The sequence below is a fragment of the Ostrinia nubilalis genome, chromosome Z, assembly GCF_963855985.1.
Source record: "Ostrinia nubilalis chromosome Z, ilOstNubi1.1, whole genome shotgun sequence".
Taxonomy (NCBI): Eukaryota; Metazoa; Arthropoda; class Insecta; order Lepidoptera; family Crambidae; genus Ostrinia; species Ostrinia nubilalis.
The window spans coordinates 20846092-20859588 of NC_087119.1; the positions used below are offsets into that span (position 1 = coordinate 20846092).

Below are 13497 nucleotides of genomic sequence, written 5' to 3' on the forward strand. Positions count from 1 at the left end.
TTCAGTTAGCGATTACAAGTTTTACTACATACTAGATAAAATTAGATAAAGTTTACTAAATGTTACGTGTCTAAGTGAAACATGACTTTGTAATTATCGTTTTCAGTGAAAGAGCCTAAATGGAGGAATATTTTTGTTATGTTAAGTTAAAGAAGACTACTTTTGTAGTTTTTTTAGATATTTGTGTTTACTACAAAAATAGATGGGAGTGTGTGTGGATAGTGTAGGTAGTGTGGTGTGGGTTCAGTGATGGCAACTACAAGTAGTTATTACGAGCGGAAATATGGCACTTCAAGGAAGCCTCCGAGAGTTCTTGTAAGTTGATATTCGATTTGGATCTAACGGTAAAGGTAAATAAAAGTAAAACTAAGTGCCTACGTTATATTTTGATTTGTAATGTATTAAATTGTCTTGGAGGCGCGGCGACGGGGTTAAGGCAGCCGCTTTCGATTGATAGGTACCTAAGTAAGTTAGATATTAGTATCTAACAGCAATGAAAGTAAAAATTATCAATAATTGTCTTGTGACCTAGTAAAAGCAAACAGTTGCGGGTTCGAACATCGTGTCGCAGCTAGTATGGGGAGCAACGTAGGCACACTTAGGTATCGAAGTATGATGCTCGTTATTTAGGCTGAGTTGCACCATCTTACTTTATCTTTGACGAACGTCAAAAATCTGTCAAATTCCATACAAAAAGCATCGGTTAATGTTATTGTTACGGTTAAAATAAGGTGGTGCAACTCAGCCTTCGAAACATCGAACAAATAAACAGTCGGCGAAACAAACCATCGTCGCACTCTAGGTTTATACGAAAACCTTTTATTATAGTGCACCAACGTTCTTAGCTATGCTGGGAGCATGCAATGACAAGGTTTTATATTATATTACGATATTAAATTAATTGGCTAATTAATACATATTTATAAACGATAAGACGTTTCAAATAATTGTCTTTTTATAAATAACTGAATTCAACACGGGTTAAACCGCGGGCAAGAGCTAAGAAGTGATTTCATCATATCCATTTCCACCAATTCTATATTGTTCGAAAGCTAAAAGAATTCCATTTTCAGGTGTATTCTGTTTTCTTTTCAGCAATATTCGAGTAATTAAAACAATTTGTAAATATTTTTTCAGCGGTATTTCCACACTTAATGACTGTTAACTTTTCATCAACCACCACTCACACTTTGTATTTTGTAATTTAAATACTGGACGTTTATTTTAAACATTGTGTTATTTTTACGAGTACCTAGGTACTTTTACTGGGTGTCATACTTGCTATCGAACGTCGAAGTATCTATTGTCTAGATATTGACAACTATGCATCAACGGGTCGCTACATCTACGGTACTCTATATTAATTAGTACGTTACAATGAATGTTTTGTTATCGAACGTCGATGTATTTATTGTCTAGATATCGACAACTATGCATCAACGGGTCGCTACATCTACAGTACTCCATAATAATTAGTAGGTACGTTACAATGAATGTTGCTGTATCTATTTGTACGAGTATTCCCGCTTTGGCATGGGTTTTTTAACGTACGCCCGCAACCCACGGATTTGCTCGCAAGGAAATAAGAATGCAAGTTAAATAGGTGGTAGTAAATAATAATTATTTTATCATTAAAATTGAATATTTTGATATTGATAAAATTGAATATACCTTTCGATTCAAATACCGAATATTTTTCAATCGATAAATTATCGAGAACTGTTAATAATAAATTGGTATTTAATAATTCAATTAAAAGTTGTATGATTAAAAAATTGTTTTTTCTTAATACTTTACCTTTTAGTACAAAATTTGGTAGGAAAATATTACTTACCCACCCTGAGAAGTTCGTTATTTACCCACCGCGACTTTTGATGTCATGACACTGATTAAACAACCGATTGATTTCATGACTTTTAATATGGAGTACCGTAGATGTAGCGACCCGTTGATTTCATGACTTTTAATATGGAGTACCGTAGATGTAGCGACCCGTTGATGCATAGTTGTCGATATCTAGACAATAGATACTTCAACGTTCGATAGCAAGTATGACACCCACTTGGGGGGTTTGGGTACTTGTACGTGGTATATGAGTATACCTACATAGCGACTTTAGTATTTAAGTATGTAGCGACGTACTTATTTGAATCTGACATCAGAGTCGTAATCTGACATCGATTATTACCATGTTGATTATCATTTTATTCATTTCGATTTCATGATCAGTGGGCAGAGTGTGAGTTTACATCAAACGCGCTGAATTGTGAGCGCGTTTAAAAAATGTATGAAAATTTTAGTTCTTGAACGTTTCCGCTAGGGGCACTGTATTATCCGTCATACATTTAATGTCATTTTTTGACGCGCTCACTAGAGGCCCTCTGGTTTATTATTTAGTCTCGACTGTAGGGGGATGGAATTTTAGGCCAGTAGAATAAAACACATTAATGTAAAAAAAAGGCTTTAATGTTTTAATGGCTTCATTTGTTGCCCATTATGAGTATCCTAGGTTTTCAACTTCGACGGAGTTGTGCTTCAGTGGTGGGGGCCACCGAAAGGGGCATTTTTGTGGTTTTACGGTTATACCGCGTAAAAGACTTACAGTATCGAAAACTGTTCTTATGACGGTTGAAGGGCAACCAAAGAGAAAGGGGGATTACCACATTCCCTATGCTGGTCAGCTGGGTTGGGGAAGCCATGAGGCTTATGTTTCTCAGTCACCTCTTACGAAGGAATGGTGGGTGGTCCTATAATTATACTCTGCTAGAACCACACGGCATGGAAATAGTAGAAGTTGCATTTGACTCAAAAATATCAATTCTAAAATAAACATATTATAATAAAAGTTTTCCATTAACGCTAAAAGGCTGACCTAATAAAAACAATGTAATTTAACAATACAAGTAAACAAAGACCTTACAAAAAGGTCTATTCGCACAATAAAATTGATTCGTTAGTGTAAATTAAGTCTGCTTAGAGGAAATGCGAGGAAGACTAAGAAACAATTAGGGCTAGCTCGGGGCTGCTGATGGGACTGATTATTTGCACTGAGGGCCAGTTAGCAAGCAAGGAGCATCAATAAACCGGCCACCTTTTGAAGACAAATTAGTTGGATTCAATACATACTATAGTTCTAATTTTTTCACATATCCGATAGAGGTAACATATCAAAGTACCTAATTTACGAATAACACAAATTAAGGAAATTAAATTTCAATTACAGACCAAAACTTAGAATAAAACTGCCCAGCAAGGTGATAGTCATACGCAGTTGGTTTAATACGGTATAATTTAATTAAGGAACTCTGCAATATTTAAGCGGATAAAGTAAATCTCAAACTAAATTTTTCAATTCGGCACAATACATTTTAATTCGCAGCCGTATAAACGTTCAAATAAAAAGTTTAAGGAAAAGGGGTAACTTTTCACCAAACATTTTCAATGATAACGTAATAAAGATAATCTCTTTTTAAAGCATAAGAATGGTTAATAATAATGGTTGTGATATTTGAAATGCCGATCGGTTTGTCAATGCGAGACTTGCTCAAGATCTATTTGCAGGAATCCTCGCTTTTAAATCAAATAAGAAGGCGATTTCTTAACGTACTTTGATAAGTTTCTTCCACTTCACGGTTCCTTCCATGGAATTACGGGATAAACTGATTTCGAAGCCGCGCAATGCGTTTTGCGTTGTGGCTTTTCGATTTACTATCATTTAACGACCGTAGATTTAGGTTAGGGTTAAGTGGGGTCAAATTTGGGGACACAATTGTCTGTCTACATTTCGCACTTAGGGCTAAAGAAATACGTATCTAAATGGAAAACGCGTTTGTAAGAATCTACTTAGTTTAAAAACCCGTTGTTTTTTTTGCTTTTACGAGACTTTTACCAGGAAATCTTTAACGGAAATGTCGTATGCTGTGAGTTGCACTACGTTGATTTGCACTGGAATACCAAAAAGTAGGTAACATACAAAAAATATTTAGCAGCCCTCACAAACAAAACAACTACTCGTAACTATGTACTCTCTTTTTTATTTTGATAATGGAATTTGCACGTGAAAACAAAGTTACATAGTTATCCGATCTCAGTAGGTATTATTTCCATGAAAAAAACCTTGACGGACATTCCACTTTCATATTCCATTACAATATTAGTTTTTCTGTTTATGTAAAATATTATGACTTTAGGTTTAAAATGTAAATTAACTCTTGAAAGATTGAAATTACGGCAGTTGTTTTCACAAAAAGGTCTACCTTAGATCTTATAATCAAGATTTGTGATATTTAAATATTTACGATTGTAATTTATCGGGCAATAACTTTTCAGCGGTAAAGCGTTAGCTATCGTTCTTTGTGTAATCTATGTGACGCAATATCGATATTTCTTACCACAAGCCACAATGCCAGTGGTGTGTGCGCTCATTATTGCAATACCTAACTATTAGGGCTTTTTAATTAGTGACGTGCACCTGGTAATACCTATGAACTTATGATGTAGGTATGCGGAATGAATATTTTGCGGACATTGATATTCGTTATGTAAAAGTGGACCGTGGTTACTAAAAATGACTTAGTTACATCAACTGAGGGCTTAGTGTGAGTTTACATCAAAGGTCGTCACTAGTGAGGGCGTCAAAAAATCTATGAAGATTTTAGTTCTTGAAAGTATCCGCTAGGGTCGCTGTACAATCCGTTGTACATTTACAGTATTTTTTTTACGTAGTCGTTAGCAAGCACATCTAGTGTAAACTCGTGGTAAGTACTCGTACATTGAAACAGTTTTCTAGATTGCAAATGCGTTATGCGTCAGGGCCCTCGAAATGTCATGTATATTGTATACCAAGTGATTAATCAGACAATATTCGTATACTCGGGTACGTTGAGTAATGTCCAATACGAGAGGGTAATCTGATTTAGCCGGTCGGTTTGACGGCTGCCCGGCATGGCGCGTAGCGTAAAACAAAACCCTAGAGTTGCGGGTTCGAATATCGCTGGGGGTGATAACCACGAGAATTTATGACGTATTATGGACATTTTAAAGTAATCTTTATATTTTGCCTGTTATTTTATTTCAACCAGCACACGACAATAAGGCGCAAGTTATACTTAGGTTAGATAATAGAAAGAAAGAAGGAAACTTTTTTGGTTTTTACATATTTTTTTCTAATTTATTAAATAATGCTAAAATAGTTGGAACAATATGAATTGCTATTGAATAAAATTGATGAAGTTTGTTTATCCGGCAGAAAAAAGAAGATTTATTCGATAGGTAATCGTCTGCATTATCTGCGATAAGTAGGTACCCACCTATTTGTTTTTTTTTAGGTATCGGTTAATTAATGCCATTTTTATCTCAAATTAAGTAACAGATGCCGTTTTTATCATTCAAGCCAAATATCAAAGTTTGTTCTCTTTGTGTCATAATATGCATATTTCGACAATAAACCGGTAAACGTAAGCGTACCAGGGTCAAAAGTTAGCGTTTTATTGTCACATATTTCATTGAGCTCATACATTTGCATTGTTTGAATCTTGCAAATTTACTACCAAAAATCGTACGGACTACAATCAATGCTGACCATAAGTAACAAAGCAATTAATTTATTACACTGTGAAATGATAAGTAGGTACACATTCATGCGGAACGCTTTGATACCATTGATGCGATTATTCCGACGCACCTTTGTGCAGGTGGTAGCAATTGTGGAATACTTTGTGCATTTTGGTGTAATGCGCTTAGTGGATGTGTTTTGATGTGTTTGATCAATTATTGAAACGAGGATTCCACGAGTTGTTTAGGTATCTACTTATTGCCGTAATTTTATGCTAGCTTTAAATGGATAATGGGCTTAACCTATATTAAGGCATTAGGTTTATTGTTAATCGTTTACTAAATTCAACACGCAATTTACTTAAAATTGACCAATTCGGCATCAAAATTAGAACCGCGAGTCGGGTACAGATTAGGTATGATCAATTCGTAAAACTCACGTTGTAATTTTTATACGGCCTATTTTATATTTTTTTTTGTTGAAGTAACCTTTATTAATGCAGATATTTTTATTTATTTATAATAAAATACAACTTTATACGTAAAAAATCGTAAAAAAATTACGGATGCGTTCAGTGACGATATTTTTTTTCTAAGAAGTGTTTGGCGCCTTTGGCTTGAAGAGTTCTGTGGGGTACGAAGTATGCGACTTGAGTTAGTCTATGGTTGTGGTCGGGCGCATGCGCCATAGTCTAGTTGGGCGTCCAGCACGCCGCAGCGGCAGAGGGCGGCCACGCTCACTTGCGGCGCCATCGATCCTCGTCCGGTTCCGCGCGCAACTTGTACAGAGAAGCATCGGTCGCTGCGGCGACCCCGGCATCATGCAACCCCCGCCCAGGAAGGTGAGTAAACTCTCACGAAACTAACCCCAAAAATTAAGCACCAACAATAACACGGGGTGTATCACATTGACACTGACATCAACACCAACACCGAAGGAATGTGCTGTGATCGTGCGAAGTGTGAATGAGTACCGCAAACGCTGTGTTTTCACTTTTTAACAATTATACCCTCGCGTGTCTTATGTCATGAAATTATATAACTGGAGTGAGGAAGTGTTGTGTACGTTCGCTTGGGGCCGCAGTTTCGGTGGGCCTCGCCAAAAATCGAATTGATCTACGGCACTACGTAAAGAGTGCGTCGAGCATTAAGAATGTTGCGTTGCTCTCCTTTTTGGGGCATTTGCTTTGATCAGTGCTCCCACTGACACACTGAGGACAATTAAATCAATAGCAACCGATATTTGCTTAGCCAGCTTTGTAAGTAGTCTCATAATAACATTTTGGATGGCCTAAATTGTGAATGGAGTATTAAATGTAATTGGTGCAACATTTATGAATGGATGGCAGTATTTTTGTGCGATTCCTTGGAAAATGTATTAGTTTTAGTTTCTTACGCTCTACGAGTAATCGTAGCGTTCGTAGCATTGTTGTAGCCTACAAGTAAGTTATACAGTTCGGGGGTTGACGAACGAATTCTTACACAGTTCTTACACACGCTAGTTAAAAACATTCAGTCAAAATATCAAATAATGTGTGTTTGAGTTATCAAATTAACGCCGAAAACGTTTTAAACGTTACCTGAATGCAGTTGTTGTTAAAATAATCCGCATAACTTTCCAGCGAATATATTTTAGAAATTAAATTGTACAAATTGCGCCGACTGTTTCACGCCACTGAATGCGGTTGCCGTTTGTTAGTAAATTAACACATTGTTGTGTAAAAAGAAAACACGTGAATACCTATAAATCTGAATCATTTTCCGGTTATTCGCTAGCATTTTATTGTAAACGGCAGCAATCGGATCTGTTACACCTGTGCTATTGTCATCGAAAACAAAAACAAGTTCGAAATGGCTTATTAGCTTTTGAAATATACGGTGCTTTAAATGGTTTATTGTATGGAAGCCCTTTTCATCGTACTTATTCGCATATTGCAGAATGAACTACTGACTTTTCGTAGAGTATTTATTTGTAATAGGTATACAAACAGTTTACAGTCTAGGCTTCATCGTAAAAAAAAGTGTTAATTACATACTGGACCGTAAGCCAAAATTAGTAGTATGCTTGCGTCAGCGTTGCTTGGAACGGCGAGTTTATTCTTAAATCTGATATTGAGATGAGAGTCAGTTTTGGTGCTAAGTGTACCTATTCAACCTCATGAGAATAAATATGCTTTCGAAAATTATATGCTATGAAGTCGGATTTTATACTAATTTCTTTGAGTAAATCGGGCAGAGGTTCGTCAAATAGATACCAAGATGCTGTTTGGTACGCCCCGTATTTTTATGGTTTTAATGTTAGCAGCCGAATCTCATAGCAATAAAAAATATGATCGTACACATCATAGGTTGGTGATTTTGTTTGGATTAATTTTAACATTAGTGAAGAACTTTGTTTTAATATAGGTACATAAAAAGTTGTAAATTGGTTGTCTTATCGCGTAGAGTCGGTAATCTTCTAAGCAACAGCCGATAGGTATGTTGTATTGGCAAGCCATATTTGGGACGATTTAGATGCCTTGTGAGAGTCCTAAATGCCTTAATTAATATAATTTTAATTTGAATGCCTTCAACATTTTCATGCACTACAAATAAAATTTATAATGTAGGTACCCAGTTATTTTGGAATATACCACGAGTTTACTCTCACTATCTGGGATGTATTCGTATTTAAGACTTAGCTAAACACAGAATTTCGTTTAAAATTTAGTTAATGTACAATTAAGTAGGGAATTCATTCTTGGGAGCGTGTATTCTAGTAATTTTCTTAGTAGAGAAACAAGAGTAAGATTGGGTTCTAAAATCTCAGACGCTTTTGTGCATTTAAGAGATGATAAGGGTATAAGCGTAACTTTACAAGAATAATAATAATTATGCATATTATTCATATTTAAGTAACTTTACAGTAAAGCTGTTAATACCCACTGATCAGAATATTTGAATAAATATTTTTGATTTGATTTAAAACAACGTTTTTGTAAAACGATTAAGTAAGCGAAGACAAAAATTAAGAAACAACTTAAAGTGTAATAAAAAATGTTTTCCTAAAGATGCTCGCATACTGATTATACCTAATTAGATTAGTACCTACATATTGTTTGGCTAAAAATAAACACAACCATTTTAATTTCCCACGATCTAATGAAATATTGCTTCACTAGGAAAATAGCTGAAGGAATGAAAGGAGATTTTCGGATTAAACCGGAGTATTGTAAAGGTCAAATAATGAACAGCGGCGTTCGTGAAATGCCGTGTGTAATGATTTATTTAGTTCCAGCCTGTGGGTTTGCCTGCTTATACTTTAGTTCCTTTGTGTTAAAAATTCTACCTAAGAGTTATAAAAACTAATTTCTTCACGTTTTAGAATGAACACCAAAATAGAAAATGATTAAATTACCTACTATAAAATGCCACACAATTTTCAATTAAGTTCACGATTTTGCTATAATTTTATGCAGATAGTTAGATAATTAATTATATTTAATTAATAGAGTAGTATTATACGAGAATGAATAATCTAAGCGTTTAGTTCTTTCAAACCAAATACAAATAAAATAAACAAAAAAAAAATGGCCCAAGACAGATCTACATCAATAAAATGTTAACTTTATAGTACCATTAACAAATAAGGTAGGTATAGTGTGCCTACATTTACTGCCCTGAAATTACGCTCCGCGGCGGCATCAACAGATTCCTATAATAATAAGGTACTCTCTTTTCTAGTCTAACTCTTCAACCAACCACTAAGACTGCGAAGGAAGATTTTAGTCCTTCACAATATTAGTTACTAATTTGTAAGAATTGTATTTTGTTTTACGGAAAAAGTAAATAAAATACTAAGTAGGTTCGTAATACGTAATTATGTACCTACTCGTACATTATACTCGAGTAATGGTATGAATAAAAAAAACATTGAGAACCTCCTCCTTTTTTAAAAATTGGTTAAAAATAAAATTATAAAGATGTTTTGGAAAATAGGTTCTTGTTTTGCTTATTGTGCCGAATAACACACAAAATTTTGTTTTGTTCTTATTGTCTGCACACTGTGTTATATCAGGGTATTCAGGGTGTCAGTAAAATTTAGTACCTAACCACAAAGCGATAGATCCTATTTGTTTTAATATTCACGTAACTTTAATAAACCTCCGCCTCATATTGCATGTAAGGAGCAGGAAAACCCTTAAAACTTATAAGTTCCAAAGTCCTAACTAAATAACTCAGTTTTTGAGAGGGTATTGAGATGAGGAACTATTAGAACTTATAGGAGAGTTAGTTATAATTATCAAACTTATATTATGCAACATAGGTTCTCAAATTCTATTGAGTTTTTTTTAACCAAATGTTTCGGCTTTCATCCAAGAACTATTGCAGCAGACCAGTAATCAGTAAAAAGAAGAGTGATACTTGTAGTTAAAGCGGTTAAATCTTATCTTGCCAGAGAATTATAATATTTCAAGAAAAAGAAACAAAAGAACTTAACTAAAAATAGAATCCCATCAAAAACAATACTTGTCAAAAAAACCAAGTCCAACGTTAAAGATTTCCTGGCCTGGACTTGGTATTACATGGATCTCACAACTTTTTACCGTAGAACAACTGAGTTGCGAGACTTGGTTTTTTTGACAAGTATTGTTTTTGATGGGATCTCATTTCTTTTTGTATTTTGTAGACAGCAGTTATGTACATCTAGAAAACTGGACCGAAATTGAAAAATTTTACTCGACTTGGCGGTTGCACTACCGTGCCCCCAAATCTCATTTCTTTTTGTATTTTGTAGACAGCAGTTATGTATCTAGAAAACTGGACCGAAATTAAAAAGTTTTACTCGACTTGGCGGTTGCACTACCGTGCCCCCAAATATTTTAGTTTTTCCTTGATTCATACACCAAACACTACTTATATTCCAAATTTGAAGCTTCTAGGTCTGCTAGAAGTGCCTTAGAATTTTGATGATCGGTGAGTCAGTCAGTGAGTCAGTGAGTCAGTGAGTGACAAAATTAAGTAACTTTGACCCGTTATAATTCCTAAACTACTGGTTCAAATTGAATGAAATTTTAAATATACCGTGTCTTTACAATGCCTGCATAGCTAATGAAAATTCAGCCTTCTAGTTTTATCCACAACGAAGTTACAGGCAGTCGAAAATGGCCTGAATTGCTTCGAGAAAAGGATGGTACGGCCGTGCCGCTTTTTTGCTCGACTTGGTGGGGGCACTGCCGTGCCCCCAGATTTGAAAATATCAGTCACCAATAGAGCTTCAAATGAAACAAAAATTTAACCGTGAGCTAGAAAGCTAAGAAACATTTGTGAGATAAGAAACTCTTCGTACTCTAAAATAAAAAACATAATATCCCAATAACATGAAAAAGTCGATAAATAGTGTGGTAGATAATTATAAACTGTTTAAATTATGGCATGAATTTTTAGATCGTGTCTACAGCTAGACATGTACTTACTGTTGCAATAAATTAAACTAAAATCCCCGGTTATCCAGTTTTGACTAGTTTCAGTTTATTCGATCGAAACCAAAACTCCGAAATAACAGTTATTTACCTATTGGGCGGTAGTGTGTCATCGGAATTTTTTTAACCGATTGATACCAACCGCTTTTACAATTGCGTGTTGTTTTTAAAATATAAAGTTAAAGTTAAGTCATAAGTGCATTGTTGATGACATTCAGAGTAGAAACGAACAGTAATATATTTTAATGAGGAATAAGGCAGAATACCACAATGACGACTGATGTGACGTGAGATGCAGTCTAGGATGCTACATACCTGCACTGTAAATGCCTATTCACTCTCGCCTTGAAGAGGCCAGGATTATAGTGAGCAACATAATAATATCTACAACAATTGTAGTCTATGAACGTGTGCATTCGTTCCAATGTCTGCGTTCGTTTACCGCAGCTTCACAGATACACGTGGGTAGACCTGCCTAGGTGTCGCGATGCTATTGAATGAAAGCCCCAATTGATTACCGTCATTCATTAAATGTTGGATGCCGCGCGGATTATTGCAACGTATTAAGGTTCAATTTGTCGTGACGTACAATAAACCCTCTACTCTGCTGGAACTAAGCATCAATCAAACTAATTGGGGCCGTGTGCTGTCGGAAGGCAAATGAGAAATGCCAGATTAAATTGACTGCACGGGGACCAGAGAGGACTTTGAGAAAAGTACCTATTTGAGTTGAAACTAAACATTTTTATCGCTGACTTAGCAATACATAGGTTAATAACAAAATATAATCGAATCTAGACTTGAAAGAGAAAGATAAAGAGTCATACACGCATACTAAGGACTTCATACCTACCATCGTACAAGTTAGAATGCTCATTGCTCATACTAGTAGATAGAGACCCTCTGATTACGACATTCTGTGGAGCTCTAAAACAATAAAAATCTACAGATCTGAAATACATATTAGAATGATGTCTAAATTGTTGTAAAGATATTAATAAAGATAAGATTTACTTTCAGTCCGTTAAAATTGGCAGCTTTGGCGAGACGAAAATCGCGCACATATGCGCATACGCTGATGTATGCCTTAGAAACATAGAACACAAAGAGAAAAAACCGGCCAAGTGCGAGTCGGGCTCGCACACCGAGGGTTCCGCCGTACAAACGTAGCGGTTTACAATTTATGACGTATTAAATCAAATTACTTACTTGATTCCGTTGCGAGTAGTGGCGAATTTCAAAATATGCGGTATGATTATTTTTTATTTATTTATTTTTCCTATATTTGCATTATAGGTTGATTTAGAATTTCTCACAGTTTAGAGGCAATTAGATTTAAGAAGTGTTTGATATGAATTTCAACTTTAATATCTCTACGCGTTCATGTGAAAAAGGGTAGGTAGTAAGTTTATAATTATTAAAAAAATATTTTATGTCATGTAAGCAAAAATAATATTTTAAATTTTATATAACTCCATATTTATCATTTTCGCAATTTTTCCTTTATCTGTACTATACAAACGTTGCTTCGTGCCGAATTTCAAGATTCTGAGATCACAGGAAGTACCTTGTAGGTTTTGATTCCCTAGCGTGTGACGGAAATTCGTCTAAGGTGTCGGTATAAACTGCTGTATCTTTTGATCGCGTTAACTTAGAAGTTTGATTTTTTTACTTCTTAAAGGGACAGTAGATCTAGGTATTTGGTATAAATTTCAATTTGATACCTTTATTCGTTCGTGAGAAATAAGGTAGTAAGTTTCATTTTATTAAAATATTTTTATTATATTATATAACTAAAAAAATGTAATTTTCGCAATTTTTCCTATATTTGCATTATATGACAATGCTTTATGCCAAATTTCAAGATTCTGAGTTTACGGGAAGTATCCTGTAGGTTTTGATTCCTTTGCGAGTGTCGAAAATTTGTTGAAAATATCGACATAATCGGCTGTATCTTTTGATTGGCTTGGCTTAGAAGTTTGATATTTTCACAGCTTAAAGGGACAATAGACCTGAGTATTTCATGTGAATTTCAGCTTGATACGTTCACGCGTTCTTGAGATAAAGGGTCTTGACAGACGGACGGACGTGACGAAAGTCATCCTATAAGGGTTCCGTTTATTCCTTTTGAGGTACGGAACCCTAAAAATAATAATAAATAGTAAATAATAATAATCTTGAATCAAAGGTATACAAACAGTTTAACATTCTTCGCTCGAGAAAATCCTTACCTATTAAAACAAGTGGAAAAATTAAAGGTGAAATAAAACCAGTGGCCGTTACGGGCGGCAAATCAAATACCCTCTCGCTTTTCTCAGAAATTCAGTTTACTGAAAGATATACTTATAAATAGAGGCCTTTATGCTGTGGGAAAAATTGTTAAGAGTAGGTACTAACCGAGGGAGCCGTAGGGGGAGGGATATGTAGGATTCCCAGCCAGTCTATTGTAGGCCCGGGACACTTTTAAGGATAATAATGACTA

General features: G+C 35.1%; 1 protein-coding gene across 1 annotated transcript in view; it reads left to right on the plus strand.

The window, feature by feature from the left end:
- Window positions 1–13497, plus strand: part of LOC135086564 (protein nervous wreck) — a 152201-nt gene continuing 138704 nt past the window's right edge. Inside the window, exon 1 of the mRNA XM_063981316.1 lies at window positions 1–315. Coding sequence (XP_063837386.1) covers window positions 250–315 — 66 coding nt within the window. The 5' untranslated portion in view covers window positions 1–249. The remainder of the gene's footprint in view (window positions 316–13497) is intronic.